General features: G+C 42.5%; 1 protein-coding gene and 1 long non-coding RNA gene across 4 annotated transcripts in view; one reads left to right on the top strand and one right to left on the bottom strand.

Moving 5' to 3' along the window:
- The window catches only part of RALA (RAS like proto-oncogene A), a 102,364-nt gene extending 95,955 nt beyond the window's left edge, over positions 1 to 6,409 (top strand). Inside the window, exon 5 of the mRNA XM_068236386.1 lies at positions 3,434 to 6,409. Coding sequence (XP_068092487.1) covers positions 3,434 to 3,556 — 123 coding nt within the window. The 3' untranslated portion in view covers positions 3,557 to 6,409. The remainder of the gene's footprint in view (positions 1 to 3,433) is intronic.
- LOC137518482 (uncharacterized) overlaps positions 1 to 20,814 on the bottom strand; it is a 52,043-nt gene extending 31,229 nt beyond the window's left edge. For 2 of the 3 annotated variants that reach the window (XR_011020831.1, XR_011020833.1), the window contains exons 1-3: positions 20,637 to 20,814; positions 8,810 to 8,961; positions 3,797 to 3,851 (exon numbers count right to left, since the gene is read on the bottom strand). This is a non-coding gene — a long non-coding RNA (uncharacterized lncRNA). Of the gene's footprint in view, positions 1 to 3,796; positions 3,852 to 8,809; positions 8,962 to 20,632 lie in introns of all 3 variants that reach the window. The other variant, XR_011020832.1, reaches the window with a different exon arrangement.
- Positions 20,815 to 23,915: the final 3,101 nt, after the last annotated feature.

Raw genomic sequence — 23,915 nt, 5'->3', positions numbered from 1 at the left:
ACTGGTGTCTACTAAGTGAGGCTGGGGAGGACCCCTCCAACCTCAGTGGGGTGGGGAGGATAAACAGCAAAAAAGGGGTAAAGAGGTGCCCAGGTATAGATAAAACTAGGTTAAAAACACTAAAAACTTAAAAAGTGAGATGGCTCACATTAATAAGGACAGCCTCGTAAGATTTATTTAGGACAGGCAATGCGTTTTGTGGGTCAGAGCCCACTGCCCCAGGCCAATACACGTGCCAAGGTAAAGTCAGCCAGTAGCATTTAAGTGCCTCGATGCTACTGGCTGGCTTTACATTGGCACTTGTATGTTAAACCTAGCTTTATCCATACCTGGGTTCATTTTTACCCCCTTTTTCCCATACAGAGGTTCTCCCATAAATCTCCAAGCATAATAAGGCAGAGTTTTCCTTAAAGGCATCCCTTCTAGACTCTGCCTAATTATGTCTGCAGATTGGGGCTATGCCTAATTATGTTTGCAGCTGCAAACATAATTAGGCATAGCCCCAATCTGCAGACATAATTAGGCAGAGTCTAGAAGGGATGCTGCCTATCTAAAGGGGGCTACTGCCTACCTAAAGAGGTACTCTGCTATCAAGAGAAGAATACTGACCATCTAGAAGGGACACTGCATATAACTAAAGGAGGGCACTAGAAGTCAAACAGGGATAATGCCTATCTAAAGGGGGACATTTTTTAACCTGCCGGGCGTTCTGATTCCTGTGGCCGTGGGAACGTTTTTTGCACATTTTTTTTTTCTTTATCATGTAGCTAGCCTAGCGCTAGCTACATGATTCCCCCCTCCCTGTGGCGTCCCTCCCTGCCCTCCGATCGCCGCCGGCGTAATCACCCTTCTGGAAATCCCGCTTTGAACCATGGCGACAAACATCGTGACGTCATCGTCGTCGTGACGTCACAGGGAGTCCCGATCCACCCCTCAGCGCTGCCTTGCACTGATTGGCCAGGCAGCGCACAGGGTCTTGGGGAGGGGGGGGCCTGTATTGCGGCGGGTAGCAGCGGATCGGCGGCAAGCGGCGGCGATAAGGTAGGACACGCAGCAAGGAAAGTGCTTGCTGCGTGTTTAAAAAAAAAAATTCAAATCAGCCCAGCAGGGCCTGAGCGGTGACCTCCGGTGTCTCGGGACGAGCCTAGCTCGTCCAGATCGCCAGGGAGGTTAACTAAGGCTGGACAATACCTGCCTAACTAGAGAGGAAATGTTTAATATGGTGTTTGTAATGCATATTCTTGGGCCATATTTGATGAGTAATATTGCAACCGTGCATTTTCGATAATTGTTTTTGTAAAGGGGTGCATTTAAAAAATTAGGGTCATCAAGGGTGTCTTGACCTGGAAAATTTTGAGAACCACTGCCCTATGCAATCATTACTCACAGGAAGTAGTCAGAGAGGAGCTGGGATGGGGGACCAACAACCTTTTTTCTGTGAATTCAGCAGGGGGCAGAGGATGGAGGTGGGTGAGGTCAGGTTGGTGGCTTGGTGCAGAGTAAGAAATGTCCTTTCTGCTGCCAGCTCTACACTTTGTGCACAGATCTTTGGGTCATATGACTTTCTTGGATCCTCTCTGGAAAGGTTGCATCAAATGTGAAAATTGTGTGAGTAATTGCAGTCTCCACTTCACTTTTACTAATACAGTACAATCTTGTTATAGTAAACCCTGATATAGTAAAACTTTGGGTATAGTAAACTGAATGTCCAGGTCCCAGCCAAGCACCATTATAACTATATGGGAGTAACGCCTGGTATAGAAAACCGGACATAATAGAACTTCTGTTATAGTAAACCTGTTTTTTGGCCCCTGCTGTGTTCTTTTTCTGGTTATAGTGGAAAGTGGGCGGGTACATGCATCATACATCAGAGACCCACCCATGAGCTGTGATCGTTGGGCAGGATGGCAGCACACTACACTGCACACTGCTCTGGGCCTATGCAAATTATCTCAACAGCACCAGCCGGAGAGACCTATGCTTCCATTGTAAGCTGCTGCCTGATTACTGAGGGGATTGCCTGTCATCTGTGACTTGCTCATGCATGGCTGCAATGCTGCAGTATCATCCAGGCTGCACAGAAATGTGGACAGAGGCACACACTATAAGTACAGTACCTGCATTAACTGGTGAGACCTATGCTTCCTGTGCAAACTGTTGCGTGATTATTGCATGCAAATCCCTGTGTACTAAGCACTGTGCATTTTGATCTAGCTTAGATGCTATCTGTGTCCGCTTGCTGAAGCATTGAAAAGAAAAAATGATTCCCAATTATTAACTAAATAAACATACAGTACTATAGCATACTTTATGTGCTCGAGTATGACAATTTCTGATATAGTAAACTACTTTACCCGGTCCCTTGGAGTCTACCCTAAAGGAACTCTACTGCAATAAATTCTGGAAAGTGACCTTAAGGCCTTCGGAGCACTTCACACTATTGGCTTGATTCACTAAGACAGATAGCATGCCTTATCAAAGTTAACACGCCTTATCAGAGTAGCATAGCAAACTTATGCTTGCTAATTGGCAATGACGAGAGCTCCACTCGTCCTGCCCTGAGCCTCTGCGGGTTCGTAGCGCTCGCTATGCTACTCTGATGAGATGTGTTAACTTTGATGAGGCGTGCTAACTTTGATAAGGCATGCTATTTGTCTTAGTGAATCAAGCCCAATGAGTCAAAACACTTAATTTTGCGTAATGGCCACAGCGGACTTGTTGATGTTCAGACATGTGCCAACATGTCCAGTGTCCATTGCAGTGACGGAACATAAACTCACTGCATGTACAATAATTATTGACACGGGACAGATGTCAGACTGTGCTACTACAGCAATGCTGTGATGCAACAGCCATGTCTGAACAGGTTTCTTTTTCAGTGGACAGTGACGGCAGACCTTCCAACAATTTGCAATAAGACAGAGGGACTCTTTGTGCCACACCCATAGCCAGGCCCCCAGCACACTCCTAGTCTTTGATACCAGAAATAATTTAGAAGCAAAAGATGCAGTTTTAATAATTCAGACCGCATTGGTCCTCTCTATCATCATTAGTTCCTTCATTCTAACATTTGAAAATAAGAAATATATCAATTTAAATAATAGAAATAATATTTTGAGTCTTTAAAACACATTTATAAGTAGAATACAACACATATTTGCATAGATCTGTACATAAGTCCTGAAAGATGGACAAATGAGGAAGATAGAGGGATTTGGTTCCCAAAGAGGGAATGTCCTTCTGAAAAAGCGACAGCTGGGAGCTACAGTGTGTGATAGTGTATCATTATATGCATTTTTTTAATTTTAAGCGTTGATGTCAGTGGTAGAAATAAATGCTCAATATACTACAGTAATTTTAAATATCTGGTGTGTTTAATGGTTTTTTTTGTTTGTTTGTTTTGTTTTTGTAAAAATTGTTTGTTTTTTTCCAGGTTTTCTTTGATTTGATGCGTGAAATTCGTGCTCGAAAAATGGAGGATAGCAAAGAGAAGAATGGCAAAAAGAAGAGAAAAAGCTTAGCTAAGAGAATACGGGAGAGATGTTGCATTTTATAATGAAAACTCATCACTTTTACTTTTTTTTTCTTTTAATAAGAAACATAACTCGTTAGCATGCCCTCAGACAGCTCAGGTGTCCAGCTGTCATTTTCATTTTGGAGACATTACATTACACTAAGGCATGGTTGGGACACTACTCTGGACAGATATTGTTTTATCACCATAAAAAATACAAAAGAAATCACTGCATCATTTGAAAACAAAACCCATTTGAAAGACAGACATGCTTATGCGTACCTGTACAATGTTCCTGAATGTACGTTAGAGGGCCGCAATGGTAGTCTGTGAATACCTATTAGCGAAAGATCATTTTTTTTCTCAATAATTGTACTTTTAGAAGGATCAGCAGCACTAATCAAAATCTATACAGGCTTCATTGCAAACAGGCTTGTATGTGCTATACCAGGGCTAAATTGTAGAATTTAAGGTTGTCTGGAAATATCTGCCAATTAATTTTCTACTTTGTTTTTAAATAGGTTTTCCAACTTAAAGGAAACCTGAAGTGAGAGGTACATGCAGGCTATCATATGTATTTCCTTTTTAACAGTACCAGACTGTTCTGGCATCAGTAGTGTCTGAAACACACCTGAAACAAGCATGTGGCTAATCTTGTCACAAACATCTTATCTGCATGTTTTTTCTGGGTCTGTATGGCTAAAAGTATTAAATGCAGAGGATCAGCAGGACAGCCAAGCAAGTGTATTGTTTAAAAGGAAATAAATATGGCAGTCTCCATATCCCACTTACTTCAGGTTCCTTTTACGTTTCCCGCCTACTCATGTAGCAGAGAGAATCCCCTCTACAAACCTCAAAGCAGGGGGCTGCCCATTGAGTAGATCGTGATCTTCTGATTGATTGCAAAGGACTTCATGGTAGATCCCAACCGTACTATATTTTCCATTCTGTATATACAATTGTTCTCCTAAAATTGTATGTAGGTAGAGCACTTCGAAAGGCTAATTTTTAAAGTAGCTCACAAGCTGAAAAAGTGTGGGCACCTCTGGTAACAGGCATTTAAGAAAGATCTAAATTGTACACCTATATTTTACATTTCTGAGAAAAGTTTGCCATACAGAAGTGATTATTTGCCTTTGAGACTGCAGCCAGGAACCTGGATATGAACATGTACACATAAATAAGCCAAGCCTGGATTTTGATTGCTATGAAAATAGTGGGGGAACAGCAATAAATCATACCAAAGGCTGAGATGTTTGTAAAACACACTAGCCTGGGAGATCTAAACTAGTGGAATGCTATTTACAATCATACAGATGTAAATAGATTTAGTTTAGACATACTGTATATAGGCATTAAGGTGCTCTGGAATTACTTTGAAATATGTGTACTAAAGCTGGCCATACACTATAAAAATGTTTGCCCAATTAGACATTTGATTAGACAAAAATATCTAATTGGGCAAAAATTGTGTTTTCCATCACACACCGCGATTGGCATTAGCTGCATTATAAAAGAGCTGGAGCTCATTATAACACAACTAGAGTACTGAACTTGTGGTGAAAAATACTTAATTGCAATTAAAAATGTATATTTAAAAAAAGCATTAGGTCGTCTTCCACATTTCAAACAGACCTGTCCCTAGACTTGTGGACAACAGAAGGAAAGCTGCACCCCTTCTAAAACTTCCACCAGCCCGTATGCCTTTAAACAAGGGTGGGATGAAAGTCCTACATTGCCCAGTACTGTTGGGCCTGAAAGTAATTCAGGCAATAATGGGAGGGGCTTTATATCAGTGAATAAAGTAAACGCATAGCTACCCCTCCCCAGTTAGTGGGTAGAGTATACATGCTCATTCTCCCCATGTATTTAAAATATGAAAACATTCACATGGGTATCCTCTTCATCGTTCATCTTCTGTGGTTCCTTAAAGTGAACCCCTAGTTAAAGTAAACTGATGAGATAAACAATTATATTTATCCTCCTACAACTAAAAATGACTTTTGTAAGTATTCAAGGGATATCTTTTATATACTGTCTGAAATCAGTGGCAGCCTATTAAGTGTCTAAGAGTTAGAAAAGGGTCAACAGTTCATGTATTTTATCTCTCTCTGCCCTCAGACGTTGTATTCTGCCAGGAAAACTTTTATGGCTATAATTTGCTTATCAGTGATGCTTACTATATTTCCGATAAGACAGATGCTGTCACTTCCATGCCTAGAAATTAACTCTTTCAGGCAGCAAAATCAAGTAAAACAGCCTGGTTATTAATATGTTTAGTGCAGTACATACACATTTATCTCATCATGTCACATATCGCCGCAGTTACACTTTAAAGTGTTGTCGATGATTTGAGTCATCTCAGATGGGTGAGAGGAGGTGCCCCAAAAGACTGTAAAAAGGTAAAAGCAGTATAAAATAAAACAATCTTACCACTTAAAGTGAAACTTAACTGAGCATCAAAAAAAACCTTTCACTTACTTGGAGCTCCCACCAGCCCTCTGCAGACGTCCTGTGCCTTCGCTGTCACTCACCAATCATCCGGTACCCGCTGGCAGCCAGTTTAGTTTTCGGGCAACTGGCTAGTCAGCGGGCCAGTGCTCCTGCCGCGTGTGTACCTCGATCGTGCTCCCATTGAGCTGGCCATCATGCGCAGTGTGCCTTCGCATGCGCAGGGCGGTGATGGGAGCACAATTGAGGGCCGCGCAGGTACACTGGCCTGGCAACTGGTCAAAAAATTGGCTGCATTCAGGGGACCGAATGATCGGTGAGTGATGGCGAGTGCACCAGACGTCTTCAGGGTGCTGGTGGAAGCCCCAGGTAAGTGAAAGGTTTTTTGTTTTGTTTTTTATGCTCAGTTAAAGAGACCCCGGGGTGGATGTATTAAATCTTAAGAGGACCCAAAGGCATGTCATGTGCACAATGACATGCCTCTGTGTCTCTATATTGCCGTTGCTGGTTCCCCTCCCCAGGTGTGTCGCGGCTTAGCTTCCGATTAGAGGAAGCTAGGGAGGCAGAGAGCGGTGGGGGGAGCTGCGCTATGAAGGAGGCGGGGGAGGCGATGCTTGAAAAATTTATTGACCGGCTGAGAGGTAAACATCAGGCTAGCGACAAGCAGATTGTCGCTAGCCTGGTGATATTTTCAGGGGGGCACAGCAGACCCTGGGGGGGACTAGCAGCGGCAATAGAGAGACACAGAGGCATGTCATTGTGCACATGACATGCCTTTGGGTCCTTTTAAGAGTTAATACATCCGCCTTGGGGTCTCTTTAAGGTCCACTTTAAGAGGAAGGGGATTAAGAACTTTTCAATTTTATTGGACACTAAAACACGAAGCTTTTCATGGGCTTTTCCCACTTCTTCAGGTCAAAAATACAGTACCTGTATGTAGAGCATCATGACCATAGAGGGCCTTGTAAAGTCATCTTGTAGCTACCTCAGTTCCCTAATGTCTACTCTTCAAATTGGGCCAAATGACAAGAATCCCAGCCACTGCACATATTTTTACACATGCGTGGGGGTTCTTCTCACTGGAATCCTTGTATATCATTTCAAAGGCTGGAAAGTGTAATGGTTAAGGGCTCTGCCTCTGACATAGTAAGCCAGCATCTACTCATTAGGAATTCTTGAGCAAGACTCCCTAATACTGCTACTACCTACTGAGTGCGCTCTAGTGGTACCTCGCAAGCTTTTTGAGTCTGGCTGGAGAAAAGGCACTATACAAATTATTGGAATTATGTTTATTTCAGCTGAAAGTCTTCCTTACAGAAGACTGAAATACGATTCTGAATCACTCTATTAAAATATGCTTAACATAAACACTACACATGCACAATTTTATGCATAAATTGCACACAAAAAAAAAAAAAGGATTAGTAGGAAAAAAAAAATCTCTTGAAATACTTTCTGTGGAGACCAGGATGCTGCACAATGGAATTAGGCAATCTCAAATGTAAAATTCCAAGAAAGCTAGCACTCCAATAAAAAAAGTTGATGATCTACAGTAGTTTAACTCATTAGAGTTGACAAGCCAACATGTTTTGTCACTAGGGACCCTTTGTCAAGGCACTGAGTGGATAGATGACACATCATCTGTCCATTCACTGCTTCGATAGGAGTGACCCCAAAACATTGGCTTTTCTATTATAGTGGATAAAACTACATCATCCTAAAGGTCCATACACACGCCGGACTGAAGTAAACGACGGGTCCGTCGTCACCCCCTGCTGGGCGGGCGTTCCAGTGACAGTCCGGCGTGTGTACAGTCTGTCTGCAGACCGATACGGCTGTTTGTGAGAGATCCGCCTGGCAGATCGCTCAGAAACAGCCGTATCAGTCTGCCGACAGACTGTACACACGCTGGACTGTCTGCTGAAAACACGCCCAGCAGGAGGTGACGACGGACCCGTCATTTCCTGCAGTCCGGCGTGTGTACGGACCTTTACCTACTTAAATGCTAGCTTTCTTGAACACTTATATTTTTGCAAAAAATTGCTTAACGCAACATTCCTTATGAATGACTTTACACATTGTGCCCGGTTTACTAAAAAATTGTCCTGCTGGAGAATATAAATTGAAAAACCTGGACTGTTAAAAAAAATTAAAAAAAATCCGGTATTAATTTACTATGTTCAGCTGTGTCACATCAGGACATATATTGCTAAAAAAAATAAAGGTGAAGTGAACTAGTAGCACATATCAACAGTGCAAACTTAAAAAAATACACCTACAACAGGATGTGGATACCTGCTAAATGCATGGATACATGCTACTGCAATAGCTTACTGTAAATACTAATTTGCTAACATTTCAGAAGCCTCACTTGACTCTGATATATCCCATGCAAAAGTTTGTCTGCTTAGACTTCTGGGTCTTTTTTTTCCCCCCCTCTATTGTTTTCCAGTCCAGGAAATCCTTTGTTTAATCAGCCTCCTGGTGGTGGTAATTAAAGGTGCGTACACACGCACCACCGCTGGCAACGACGGGTCCGCCGGACCCTCCCGCTGGGCGGACGTTCAGCCGACAGTAGAACGTATGTACGCGCTGTCGGCGGACTGATAAGGCTGCTTCTGAACGATTCGCTGAGCGGATCGTTCAGCAACAGCCTTATCAGTCCACCGACAGCACATACACACGTGCTACTGTCGGCTGAACGTCCGCCCAGCGGGAGGGTCCGGCGGACCTGTCGTTGCCAGCGGTAGTGCGTGTGTACGCACCTTACTTAAAGCTGTACTTTAAAAGCCAATTGCAGTGCTGAAAGAAGTCAAAGGGTGCATTATTAAATATGCAATTTACTTTTTTCATTCTCTTCTCAAATGTTGCAGAGTGTGTACAGAGTTTGGTATGCTCCAGCTTTCCACATTGATGCTCTGGGATGTCGGTAAACACAAAGCTTGTTTTATGTCTGTGTCTTAGCTCTTTAAAGAACAAGTGACACCCATGCTAACCTAGAAATGAAAAAACACATATATAAGTAGATATATTTACATAACAGATGTATTGCACTATCTACGTTATGATTCCTGTGAATTTTATAAAGGAAAAGCAGAGAATCCTATTCTAGACAGTTTCCATATTGGTTACATTTGAATGAAGCTAATCCTGACATCATTTCCTCCCTCACTCTTTTTTCTTCTCTTGCTAATTGTGTATTCATTACCCGCCCTCCTCCCAGACGCTTCAGACACTCCCACTGAGGTCTAAACTAGGAAGTGCACTGTCTTATGTCATTAGAAGGAGGGGGAAATAAAGGGAAGAGGAGGAATATATTATAGATAAAAAGACCCCCCTCATGCAACTGTTTTGACAGAGGATTGGCAATTAAAGGGCCAGTGCTCCTAAGGCATGTGATAACTCCAAACCATAACAGCAGAAAAAGTTTTGGTACTTATCCGTTAGCCGGGCGCATCCGGCAGGTGGCGCTAATTACTATTCCCCCTCCAGGTCGACATGGATAGTAGGGAAAGATGTAACTCTGGTGGAGTTTTGTCGCCACCTAGAGGATGCGCCCGGCTAATGGATAAGTACCAAAGTTTTGAATGCAGGATTAGCATCTTTATCACGTAATACACTCAGACCAGTTGCTGTTAAAATTTGATTTTTATGGTGACAATCCCGCTTTAAAGTACCTGCTCAGGAGCTCAGACACAGGTTGCTTTTTGTACTGCAGATTGTCACTGCTATAGGTGGCAATCTTATCAAAAAGATTCAGCCCTTTCTTCACCTTTGCAGTCTGGGCAGTAAGATAAATGCATTCTGTGCAACAGTCTGAGGCCCGGTGCACACCAAAACCCGCTAGCAGATCCGCAAAATGCTAGCAGATTTTGAAACGCTTTTTGTTATTTTTCTATAGCGTTTCAGCTAGCATTTTGCGGTTTTGTGAAGCGCTTTTGGTGTAGTAGATTTCAGATATTGTTACAGTAAAGCTGTTACTGAACAGCTTCTGTAACAAAAACGCCTGCAAAACCGCTCTGAACTGCCGTTTTTCAAAGCGGTTTGCGGTTTTCCTATACTTAACATTAAGGCAGAAACGCATCCACAATCCAAAAAATGCCTCACCCCGGGAGTATGCGTTTCTGCAAAACGCCTCCCGCTCTGGTGTGAACCACCCTATTGAGATACATTGACCAAGCGTATCCTCAGCGCAAGCCGCTGCAGAAACGCTGAAAAAGCCGATCGGTGTGCACCAGCCCTGAGACTGACTTCCTGTTATTTGTTACTCCTGGTCATATGAACAAAATTTCAATACAGGAACCCAAATGCAATTAGGGTTTTCTCCTAAAAAGATATTTTTTCATCTTCTATTTAAAATAAAATCTACCGTATTTAAAATACCTTTTCAGCACTTTGCAATTGAAAAAGTACCAAAAAGTTGGTGAATTTTTTTTTCTTTTTTTGCTTGCTGGTGGTTTAAAAGGTTTTTAGCTGTAGAAATCACATTTCACCCAAAAAGATAACATTTCAGTACTCTGGCTACTATTAGATCTGTGCATTTAGATGGGTTTTAAGGTGCCCAGTCATCTGCTTCTACAAATATTAGTGTTCTAGTTGAATTTAAGTTTCAATTAATTTATGAAATTGAAAAAAAATATTAATGAATATCTCCATTTGATACAGTGTACATATTGATCTTTTATTAAAAAATAAATGATCAAGGTGGATGGAAATTATTTTGTCAGTCTGGTTTCATTTGACAGCAATTTAATTATTTTCAGCTGGCATCACTGAAAATGATCAGACTTACCTCATTTGCGGTTACCATAAGAACAAACCAGCCACCCCACGAAGTGAAGCTTATTCATTTGTGCATAGCTCATCCACTCAATCAAACTATCTACATTATGTCTAAAGTTTTAATTCAACTGGCATTCTGTAGGGAATATCAGTTTAGCTCATTATAGGGTGGTTTCCATTGATTTTTTGTGTGTGTGAACTTTTAATAACGTGTTTATAGGGGAAAAAGGCTTCTAGTACTTGATAAATTCAACCTTTGTGTTAAACTACCTGACTAAAATGTCATAAAATTTAGATGTGCCATACTCATGGTCTTGATTACATTTTGTAGAATCATATTTTTATAGATGGATAACCCTCACACTGCCTGGCATGTAAACTTAGGTTTATGGATTAAAGCACAGGTGTCGAACTCCAGGCCTGGAGGGCCAGATCCATGCCAGTGTTTAGGATGGACTGAGATGTTCTACCTGATAGACCACACCTTTCCTGACTCAGACCCATCGATTAATTTGAGCTGTGTAAAAAATGTGTAAGGATCTCGGCCCTCATAGGACCGGTTTGACATACCTGGATTAAAGGAATACTTAAGTCTAAAATAAAAAATGATCTTTACTCACCCGGGGCATCCCTCAGCCCTCCGAAGCTGGATGGTGCCCTCGCAGCCCCGCTCCGATCGTCCTGTCCCCGCCGGCGGCTACTTCCGGGTTCAGCGACAGCCGCCGACAGGCTGGGAACACGGCTGATTTTCCGCGTTCCCAGCCGCTATATCACCCTTTATGCTGCTATAGCGTATAACATATACCGCCGCCGAACCTGGAAGTAGCCGCCGGCGGGGGCAGGACGATCGGAGCGGGGCTGCGAGGGCACCATCCAGCTTCGGGGGGCTGAGGGATGCCCCGGGTGAGTAAAGATAATTTTTTATTTTAGACTTAAGTTTTCCTTTAAAGAGTGGAATTCGTAATATTTTCTGATAATATAAGACTTTTGTATATTTATTTTTTATTTTTGAAATATTTACTACTACTCGTATATTAGCACTTAAAAATGTGAGTTTTACATTTGTAAATGTGCTGATCCATTAAGAAATGATTGAGTCAAATGACAAAAGAATCATGTGATTTGCTACATAAGTAACAGTAAAATTGCTGTGTGCTCCCTGCGCAGGTCAACTTACTGCAATGTTCTGCATGCGGCCCCTAGTACCTTGCATAAGTATTCATCCCCTGCAGGACTCCTGAGATTGAGGCAAGAGATGGGTCGAAAATAGGCTTTACATTGTTCACATTGCGTTTCATTCATGCAGTGGTGTGATGTGCTGCGGTAATTTCTTCTGCTGCCCGAAAATCGCACCACACCATGTGAGAAACCGGCCTTAATAGTAGTCAGTTGGAAAATGACTTGAATAGTGAATTGTTGAATGTTTTATTCATTTGTGGCATAACCCTCTCAGTCAAAGCATTAACATTTTTATTAAAACCATGTTAATTCAAGTTTGTAACTATAAATGTAGAACCTGGGAGGAAAAATCTTAAGCATGGTACTTTTGTATGTAAGTTGTACAAAACTCACGTGTTTCATTGATATTTTAAAAAGTTGTAAGGGTTATGGCCCACTAGAGCGCTTCAAAAGCACTAAGTGAGTGTTTCTCATACCTGTCCTTGTGACTCCCCAATAGTGCATGTTTTGCAGGCAGCCTCACCTATGCACAGGTGGTGTAATTAGTGTCTCAGCTAAGTGGATTCCATGTGGCTGAGACACTAATTACCCCATCTGTGCACAGGTGAGGCTGCCTGCAAAACACGCACTGTTGGGGAGTCACGAAGACATGTTTGAGAAACACTGCACTATGCTAATGAAAGTCTGTAACTGCAAACAGTATGAAGTATGGAGCTCTGCAAAAATCGCTTTTGAACATCGATTGTACTGGATTTTGTGTGCACTGGCGTGTTTTTGAACAAAGTTTTCACTTACATGCCAGGCCTGTGCCAGCTTCCAGCACGTAGTTCTTCCCCCTTGCACAGAAGCAATGACATTACATACAAGTAGGCAGCGCATCGCTCCGGAAGCTGGCCCACAGAATCTGCATGTATGTAAAAAGTTTATATAAAACAGAGAATGCAAAATCAGCAGATTAAAAAGCTGCACAAAGCGCTTGCACTTTAGGAAGTGTAAGCGCTGCTCCCAATTGGTGCCCGGCCTCGGATGGAGGCATTGTTATCTGACATTTTTAACTAAAGGGAAGCATTCAGCGTACAAATCCATTTAAATTCTATTTCCAGGGCAAAAATGTAATTCAGTTTTAGATGTTGTAATAGATTAGACACATTAGACACAGTTTAGTGTTGTAATAGATTAGAACACCTTCTCAGATTTATCACTGCCCTGTGTACCCAAAAGTAAAAGTGCAATAAAAGCTAGCATTCCAGGGGGAACCAATGGGATGTTGTTTTGTAATCCACAAACCTCCATGGAATCCCAGTAACAGGATTTAAAGCAATAGAAAATCTCAAATGAGGACACAGTAGACACCCCCCCCCCCCCCCCCCCCAAAAAAGAAAAAGAAAAACGTTTGTAACCCCTTTCTGCAATATTCAAAACTAACATGCTGGGTTTGATCAGAGCCCTCACATTACATCTTGTATGTGAACGCTGGTTTTATCGTGTAACCTGCACAGCACATTACAGTTATTTTTTACTATAGATTAGCAGAGCATACAGCACTGGTGATACAACATAACTGATACATGCCTTGTAACTTTGCGGTATCAAAAATCTCCTATTGTCCTCTGACAGCAGTTTGATTTTTTTCTGTCACATCTGATGTCTCTGTTTAGCTGACATAATAAATGCTGAGAATTTTGATTATTATATAAATCTTGTAGTGCACATCTTATTTTACAATTTAAATACCTAGTACTGATATTTTCTGATTTGTATAGAATGGGGGTGTTTTTTTAATTGCTGTTTTATTTCTGGATCAAAGGTGGGCATGAAGAGAACACACATTTTCTAAACTATGACATAAAGGGAAGATTTTTTTTTTTTTTTTTTGGTAGCGTGAGGCAGGCTTAGAAGATTTTCATATTGTTATCATAGTCTTTGTTTCCTTCTGAGGCATTTATATTTTGTATTCTGAAATGTCTTTTTCATATTGACTTTACAGGTTACAACTTTCACAAATGAATTTTAGAAATAATTTATTCCAGCAGATATAACTTTACAGTAATATATCAGCAGAGGTGTAACATCACGTGACCACATAAAGTCTATGGGTCAAGTCTCCATTTCAAAACCATGTGGTCCATATCAACTAACTTATAGGACCCCTAACGTGAAAAATCATAAAATTTAAAATGTATACCTATACAAATAATAGGCATATTTCTTCCAGAGTAAAATGAGCCATAAATTACTTTTCTCATATGTTGCTATCCCTTAACCTATTTTGGTTTCTGGACGTAGAAACTACGTCCAGAAACCATGTGCGCTACCGCGCGCCCCCGCGGCCGATCGCGCGCGTGCACGCGCACTCCCGGCCGCGGATTCGGTAGTCAGGGAATCAATATATCGGGCTATGAAGCCCGATCACTGATTCCTCTCCCCCGCTGAAAAAGCGACAGCTTCTCTCGGAAGCTGCGCCTTTTCTGGCCGTTCCCTTCCTGATGCGCCACTCTAAGCGTGTGTTACGCTTAGAGTGACGTCATGTAAACAAACTCATGGCCGCCATCTTGTGGCCAAAAAGTAATACTACACCTGAAAATGAAAATAAATTAAAATCAACACACATTTACATTATAAATCTATTGTTTACCCCCCACCCTCCCAAAACTACCCAAATAAAATGTTTACTATAAATAAAAAAAAACATTACAATAAAAAAAAAAAAACATGTAAATATTTACCTAAGGGTCTAAACTTTTTAAATATCAATGTAAAGATGAAATATTTCTATTTTTTTTTTTATTTTAAACTTGTTAATAGTGATAGATGCAAAATGGAAAAAATGCACCTTTATTTCCAAATAAAATATTGTCGCCATACATTGTGATAGGGACATAATTTTAACGGTGTAATAACCGGGACATATGGGCATATACAATACGTGAGTTTTAATTATGGAGGCATGTATTATTTTAAAACTATAATGGCTGAAAACTGAGAAATAATGCATTTTTCCATTTTTTTCTTATTCTTCCTGTTAAAATGCGTTTACAGTAAAGTGGCTCTTAGCAAAATGTACCCCCCAAAGAAAGCCTAATTGGTGGCGGAAAAAACAAGATATAGATCAGTTCATTGTGATAAGTAGTGATAAAGTTATAGGCTAATGAATGGGAGGTGAACATTTCTCTCGTGAAAACCATGGAACCTGAATGGGTTAAAGTAGGTAGTAGAAGTCTGACAGAACTGACAGGTGTTGAACTAGTCCATCTATTCATGGGGGATTCTCAGCAAGGCTTTTATTCTTTCTAAAGACATTCCCTGAAAGGATTTATACAATGATGCTGGCCAGTCTCCTTGCTCGGTACACACTTTTTTTGGCAGTTGGACAGAGCAACTGCCATTCGCTAAGCGCTTTTGAAACTAAACAAAACCATGAGAATCCCCCCATCAGGAGATGGGCTAGTCCAAAACCTGTCAGTTCTGTCAGATTTCTACTACCTACTGTAAGCAACAGTGGCATAGGAGAAAAGTAATTTATGGCTCATTTTACTCTGAAAGAAACATACTTCTTATTTGTATGTGTTTAGATGCATTTTAAATGTTACGATTTTTTAGATGGTGGTCCTTTAAAGCAGTGTTCCCCAACCCTGTCCTCGAGGCCCACCAACACTGCTTGTTTTGTATAAATCCACAGAAGTAGTTCATCTTAATCAGTTCTGCTGCAACACTAATTATCTCACCTGTGATTGTGTGTGGTTTCCTGCAAAACATGTACTGTTGGTGGGGCTTGAGGGCAGCAGGGTTGGGGAACTCTGCTTTAAAGTGAACCAAAGGTGAGAGTGATGTGGAGGCGGCCACATTTATTTCCTTTTAAGCAATACAAGTTGCCTGGCAGCCCACTGATCTATTTGGCTGCAGTATTGTCTGAATGACCTTAACCTTGCCAAAGCTGAAGGAAACTACTCCATCCTGCTACCTTTCCACAGCATTTGATACAGGTGACCATTCCCTCCTTCTTCAATCCCTACAGTCCTTAGGGATCTGCGACAGCGCCCTAGCCTGGTTCTCCTCATACCTCTCTGATCACCTCTTTTCAACCTCTTTCAATGGTTCCTCCTCAACTTTCACCCTTCTGTTGGTCAGAGTCCCCCAACAGGGCTCTGTTCTGGGCCCCCTACTGTTATCAATTTACACCTCCTCCATCGGCAAAGTCATCTCCCTGGGCTTCAAATACCACCTATATGCTGATGATGCCCAAATCTATCTCCACACCCCTGATCTCTCCCCATCGACAAGATCTCCTCATGCCTCATGACCATTTCACTTCAGATTTGCTTTAAAGTAAAATTAAACGTACTGTACACTGATTGCATTAGGAATTTCTGAATATGTCTAAGTATCTGTGTTAAGGCCAAAGCATTCGTAAGTTGCTGTATACTACTAAAAAAGCGAGATTACTGTAATTAGAACTTCTGAAATTCTGTACTGTGTATGCAACCTGTGACATCCAATTCAGCAATGTCTAAAAGCTACACACTGCTTAGCTTGATTGTAGCTAAGATATGCGATAACCTTTGTAGGGCATTTATTTCATATATATTACTGGTAGTAAAATGTAACCAAACCAACATTAGTTTTCTTGCATAGCTAATCTTTTAGTGCTGAACACTGCACACTTTTAATCATGCTGTACTGAACACTACAGCCAGCTTACATCAATTGTCTGGCTCTCATCCACTAAAGAATCTTTAATTTTTAATGTAATATATTAATTTATATATACATGCATATATAATGTTTATGTCAGGGTTGGGCACATGAGTGCACTTTCACACTTACACACATTGAGTTGAGCAGATTTTTATTTTGAAGTGTGTGTGTGTTAATGTAGGGAGAGGGGTGGAGGGGAAGGGGGTATTGTAAAAATTAAAAAAAAACTATAAAAATGTAGTTTCCATAGTACACTTATTGCTAGGTACACATGATGCGTTTTTTCGGTCGATTTTCCATTCAATCGTTTTTCGATTTGAGTTTCCGGACGATTTCCCGCACGATTCTCGGCCGGATCGATTTCCACTCGTCCACCCGGGCGCTTCTTATCTTCCGCTCGATTCCCCGCTATTGTCCGCCCGCGGGGATCGAGCGGGGTATCGATCCGGCGGGTCATCGGATCAGTCGAAAATTATCAATCGAGCCATCAGCAGCTCGATTGATAAGGGCGCATCGGCCCGTGTATGCCCAGCATAACACTAAATTGTAAGGCGTGTACCTAGAATAAAAGTCCAAGGATCTGAACAGGCTTGATACCTAACTTTTCAACACAGTCTACTTGTAATCGCATTTACAAGCATGCTGCACTGCTCCATTGGAACATGAGCTTCCACTCACAAATGCTTACATTTTGCTTTTTTTGGCTAGTGCCTCTGAGGAATTATCCACTCATGGCTTATTTACATAAGTTTCTCTACACTGATTTGGTAAAACCTTTAGGAAGACATTTTAACACTTCTACTAGTTTGTTTCTATTTTAAAATTAATTTGGATAATGACAACCTTTTGTCTGATGAATTTATTTCTGCAATATGATGAAGCTGCTGGTTTTGCAATAGGTTAGACTAGTGATTTAAAAATGTAGAAAGTACCTCTTTTCAGAGGTGTACACCTTCTTTAAATTTGTAATGTGATCATAAACCAAAAACAAAAAATCAACCTTCCAGCTGTCAAGTGTATGTACAGTAGATGTCAGTTTCTCTAACCATATACCATGCAGATATCATGTCCAGGCTGCAGTACTGTGGAGATGCTGGCCTGGGCCTTTTTGTGTATTTACTGTGACAGTTCCTGTTTTTCTCTTAAGGATTTTGACCACTAATGCTTTGTAGTGCACATGGTGCCTTGGCACACTGGAGCCAGCCATTTTGTAATATGTTTCAACATTAAAGTGAACCTGAAATGAAGATAAACTGATGAGATAAGCAACTGTATCTAAGGCACTTATCTTATATAGAATGTTCCTGGATTACCATATTGTTAAGTGGTTTTAAGAGTTAAAAATTTTGATGATTTTGACGATTTCGCTGTCTCACTGCCATGACTTCTGTGTAGTCAGCCCACACACAGACATATGACCTTTTGAATCCGAGTCCCTAGTATCCGCCACCACCGGGGATCGCCTGACTCTGGATACATGTGTTTGCGGGTTGCTTGAGCAACCGGCCAGAAAAGCACAAAGCTCCCCTCTGAAATACTTATTGAGCCTCCAGCAGCGTGTAGCAGCCTTCCTGCACCTCCTGGAGGGCTCCTAGCGGCTTTCCGGCTTCATCCATGCATGCAAGCCGGTATGTCACCTGACCTGCATCAGGTCAGGTGATGCGCTGGCTTCCGTAACCGGTGCCTGAAGCTGCTAGGAGCCCGAGAGGAGGCTCGGTAAGTATTTTACAGCCTGCAAACACCCCAAAAAAGCCCCCCAAAAAGGTCCCCATTATCCATCAGGCATGCCGTTTAGTTGAGACTTCTGGTTGCCTGATTTCTGGATAATGGGGATTGTACTTCTTAACTGCAAAGATATAGACCTGGCTTAACAGTTATAGTGATACAAATAAAAAGAGAACACGAACCAGTTCTAAGCAGAAATGGCACTTTATATACACACATTTTAACTCCTCAGCAACGTGTCACTTCAGGTACCCTTTAATGAAAGCAGCTTATCAAGCAACGGGTCTAATTTGTCAAGACAAGTGCAAAGAAAACTTGTGCAAAAAAACAAAAAAAAAGAGCAACTGCCCAGAACAGCCAATGACTTTATTAAAATCAGTGAAACAAGGAAACATGTTTTTTCTAACCCGAACTAACTGTGTAACTATTGGTTACTCTGGACAGCTGCTGCTCTTTTGCACTATTTTTCTTTTGTCGTCCCATAGTCTAATAAATATTAACTATGAAGTGCTTTGGTGTTTTTTTTTTCCTGTTAGGGTGGTAGGCTGCATTGTTATACATTTGGCTTATCTGCAAAATGCCCCTCCACCATTGTGTATAAAGAAATGTGTATTTTAAATTGCTTTGCAGCTATTCTGTGTGGTATTATGAAGCTTCTGGTTTCAATAAACAATGTACAGGCTGATTCCACTACCCAGATTTATATTTTGCCATTTGAGCCATTTCAAGACAAATAAAGTTCAGTTTTGTAATTTTGGCATAGTGGTATTTGTTTTTTTCCTCAATAATTTACTTTCAACATAGTACAGTTTTTAATGAACTTAAAGCAGTATAAAACCTTGACATAACATTCAATAAAAACATGTTTTTCTACTTTTTATATGCCATATGGTTAGCATATTTGCTTTTGTGCATAAGTAGTATTATTTATTTAGAAATTATACATTCCTAAAATACACTAATTTTACTCTGAGGCCCAGTGCACACCGAGCGGATTTGGATGCGATCCACCGGCCGCATCTGCCTGTAAATCCGCTTGCCTAATGTATTTCAATGGGCTGGTGCACACCGGCGTGTAGCAAACCGCAAACGTGCCTCCTGCTGCACATTTGCGGTTTGCTAAAAACCTCAAACCGTCGGTGTGCACCAGCCCATTGAAATACAATAGCCAAGCGGATTTACAGGCGGATGTGGCCGGCGGATCGCATCCAAATCCACTCGGTGTGCACTGGGCAAAATGTCTGAAATCCGCACCAAAAACTGCTAGCGTTTTGTGGATCTGCTAGTGGTTTTGGTGTGCACTGGGCCTGAGAGCTGACTTTGCATTTTATTTATAACTGCTTTATTCATCCTCTAACTTAATCAGAAAGCATCAGAAAGCATTTATTGCTTGTCTCACTGTCTTTGTGAGACCCCGTGGTATGAGAGAAGGCTTTGTTTACATTCCTGACTTGATACAATTAAACACTAGATAACATTATGTAAAGTTTCGGAAGCGCCAGCTCTGCTGGAAGGGGAGCTTCTAAAGCCCAATCTACACAATGCGATTCTTTGTGCGATTTGATTACGATTCTATTTACGATCCAATTAAATTAGACATGTCCGATCGGGATTTGATTCGATTTGCCATTGAAAAACAATGGCAAATCAAATTGAATCGACTCACGATCAGACATGCCGGATTTAACCGGATTGTAAATAGAATCGTAATCGAATCGCACCAAAAATCGTATCGTGTAGATGGGGCTAAAAAGCCTGTGTTAACCCTTTGAATGCAGTTCTAGTAGAAAAAAAATGCTGGTTGTATATAATATGCTGTAAATAATCTATTAGAGCAAAGTAGAAATGCTGGGTTTCATTCCGCTTTAACTTGCTGAATATTTTTAAGTAACTTTTTGTAGCGAACGCAGGGCCGGGACAAGGTTACCCAGCACCAGAGGCTGAGATTTCAAAGTGCGTCTCCCCCCCTCCCCCCCGTTCTGTGCTTATAATCCTTCACGCTGCTTCCTTCCACCCTACACCCAGATATAAACAGTGCATGCACACGCATAGTACACAGACGTGCAGTACACACACTTCCACAGTATACACGCGCCCAGTACATACACACAGTACACAGACATACAGTATACACACAGACATACAGTATACACACACACAGTACACACACAGCCATACAGTATACACAGTACACATACAGACATACAGTACACAGACATACAGTATACACACACACAAAATATACACACACACACACTCTTTCAAAACCCCAATCCCCCTCCATACCTACTTCATCCCAGGCATCCATGTGACAACAGTTGGGTCCCTCTCTTAAGTCATCCAAAGGGCAAAGGCATGACCTTTATTGCTGTCTGGCTGAGTGCTATCAGGGGGTCCCTCCCCCCGTCCAGTCCAGCCACAGCTCACATGTGCAGCAAGTCTTGTAAACGGGCAACTCTGCAGGAAGCCAGCCCCACTTCCCTTAGAGCAGATGCTGGCTTCCTGCTGTTGCCTAGCAACATGATGCCACAGCCGTGCCTGTCATCACTGTGATGACAGTGCGGCTGACACATGAGCTTCATAGGAGGCTGACACAGACAGCAGGGGACGGGGAGAGGTTAGCTCAGTGTAGCAGATGAGCAGCAGAGATCCCTAAAAAAGTTAGCAGAGGGCGGGGGCAGCCAGGAAGAGTGTAGTCAGTATGCGACATCGGCGGTGGCTGGAGAGAGCGGGGGCGGCGCCGGCATTATCGTTGCCATGGAAACTAACTACTCTCATGGCCCATACTCACGGGCTACATTTGTGGCCTGTCGCCAGCACACGTGAGCGTGTGCGCGACAGGCCGGCGACAGCTCGTCGCCAGGTCCCTCCGCGTACACACGCGGAAGAGGGATCAGCTGTGCGACGGAAGCTGTCGCCGACGTTTCTCCCCCGCCGCCGGAACGTCTGTGTTCTGGCGAGAGGTTGCTGTCGCTAGTCCGCATACTCACACGGACTAGCGACAGTTACGGCGAAGTTGCGGCGGCAACTGTCGCCAGGCGATTGACCGCGCCAATCGCCCCGGCGACAGCAGCAATGAGCGACGGTTTGGGGTGCGCACCCGTGTTGAGCCTCATACTCACGGGTGACCTGCCGCCGCAACACACATGTAGCCCGTGAGTATGGGCCATCAGAAGGAGTAGTTAGTAGCCGCCGGGCAGACAAGGAAGGATCCGAACCTGCGGCTGCGCCCATCAATTATATCACTGACCAGCGCCCAGAGGCTGTAGCCTTGTCAGTGTCTGCCCGGCCCTGAGCGAACGTCCTTCAGAATTGTGCCACATCTTAATAGTTTCCTTTCTGAAGCTATGCATTGCCTGTTGAATAATAGGTGGGATTATCAGGGTCATTTATAAGAATATTTGAAACTACAGATTAACCATTATACACTTTATCGAACCCTAAATGTAAATACTAATCTTAAAACAGTACAATGACCTCATCATAATACTATAATTTCAGAAAAAAATTTAAATATTGCAAAACTAACACATTAAGGGTTAAATTTGCACTAGAACTAGATTAGATGTGCTTTCGTGCATGAGGAAACAGGCTCAGGCCCCGTTCACACTGCACACGTTTCCAGCCGCGTTTTGGAAACGCGTGCGGGAGGCCGACAGGCACGGCATCAGACAGTGCATAGAGTGCACTGTCTGATGTTCACACTGCATGCGTTCCGGACCTGTGTGGTCCGGGAACGCCTGCTGCACGCAGATTTTGCTTAAACGCGCGGCTGTCCCATTCACTTTTCAGTGATGGGATCAGCCACGTAACGCGTACAAACGCGGATGGCGTACGTTCACATGCGTTGCGTTCCGCATGCATGGCAGTCCGCGTTTGTAATGTGAACAGGGCTTTACAGCACGTTAGTAAGTGGTCTGGCTTACATCTAATGCCTTTTTCTTTTCAGTTCTTACACTTTGATGTGCCATTGAAAATATACATTTTAAAATATAAGTGGGTGCAAATATGAGTTGAACTGGTTACATAAACATGGGAAAAACAGGATATATTAGCAGATGGGGGCATATAGTGACATGCTGGATATTAAAGTAGGTAGGGGATGGATAAGACAGGTGAGTTGCTATACATCTTCTACTAATGTTGCCTGAAGAACCTTGACATCTTGCTTGCAGCCACCATATCTGGCAAATGGGTGAGTTGTCTTCTGATAGACCCTATTTACCTTTGTTGGGTGGCTAATCGGCTAAAATATATGCACTATTGACCTTTTTTATCGGTCACCTGTACTCAGCAGTTGTTATCTGCAGGAAAACATTTCATGGCTGTAATTCCATATCAGTGAGGATTAAGGCTCGTACACACGTCGTACTACAGGGAACGATGGGTCCGACAGACCCTCCCGCTGGGCGGGCGTTCCAGTGACAGTACAGCGTGTGTACAGTCTCTCGGGCTGAGCGGATCGTTCAGAAACAGCCTTATCAGTCTGCAGACAGACTGTACACACGCTGTACTGTCGCTGGAACGCCCGCCCAGAGTGAGGGTCTGACAGACCCAACGTTCCCTGTAGAACGGTGTGTGTACAAGCCTTAACCCTTTAATCCAACAAGAGAGAAACTGTCACATACATGCCTGAAGATTAACATTTTCAGGCAGAAAAAGAAACGCAGCCTATTTATTCTTATAGTTCAATATTAGGCCCCGTTCACATTGCACGCGTTCCCGTCCGCGTTTCGGGAACGCGTGCGGGAGGCCGACAAGCACGACATCAGACAGTGCATAGAGTGCACTGTCTGATGTTCACACTGCATGCGTTCCGGACCTGTGCGGTCCGGGAACGCATGCTGCACGCGTTTCCTAGCAAAACGCGTGGCTGTCCCATTCACTTTCAGTGAATGGGATCAGCCACGCAACGCACAGACGCACATGACGTGCGTTCCTGTGCGTTGTGTTCTGAACGGAACGCGCCTGCGTTCCGTGATATGAACGGGGCCTTACTGCTGCGCTCTCCAGAACCTTTTAGTTACAATATTGTATCAAAGTCTATATTGTAAAGCTACAAATGGCTTACAAAAGTCCTCAAAGTTTCAATTAGGATAGTTTGTCCATGCTTGGAATCACTGCAGAGAGTTCAATAATCAGCAACACTGCTGTGCTCACCACTCCTGAAAAACATACACAAATCTCCACATAGGGTGATATTGTTCAGACTGTCAATAGTATACAGCACAGCACCAAAAGTGCCCTTGTGACTATGTGTTTTATTGAGATTTTTACTGGATTAAAAGGACCTTAGGAGAGGTTAAGCTTTGTGGATGAGAGTGGGAGAATTTGTTCGGAAGGCATTATTGAGCGCAGTTTCCACTTGTCTATAGAGGTGGGCTTTATCCGGTGAGCAGATTGTTGTGTAGGGAGTGGGAGCATCACCACATGGAGTGAAAGCACAGAGGGACATTGCTGATCAGTTTGAATTTATATGAACAGTATTACCATATGTCAAGATATTTTTATTATAGGATTAACACTACTATGATGTGCATTTGAGTACTGCCTAAGATCCACCTGAGAC

Source organism: Hyperolius riggenbachi, chromosome 5, assembly GCF_040937935.1.
Source record: "Hyperolius riggenbachi isolate aHypRig1 chromosome 5, aHypRig1.pri, whole genome shotgun sequence".
Taxonomy (NCBI): domain Eukaryota; kingdom Metazoa; phylum Chordata; class Amphibia; order Anura; family Hyperoliidae; genus Hyperolius; species Hyperolius riggenbachi.
This window is presented reverse-complemented; position numbering and strand designations above follow the sequence as displayed.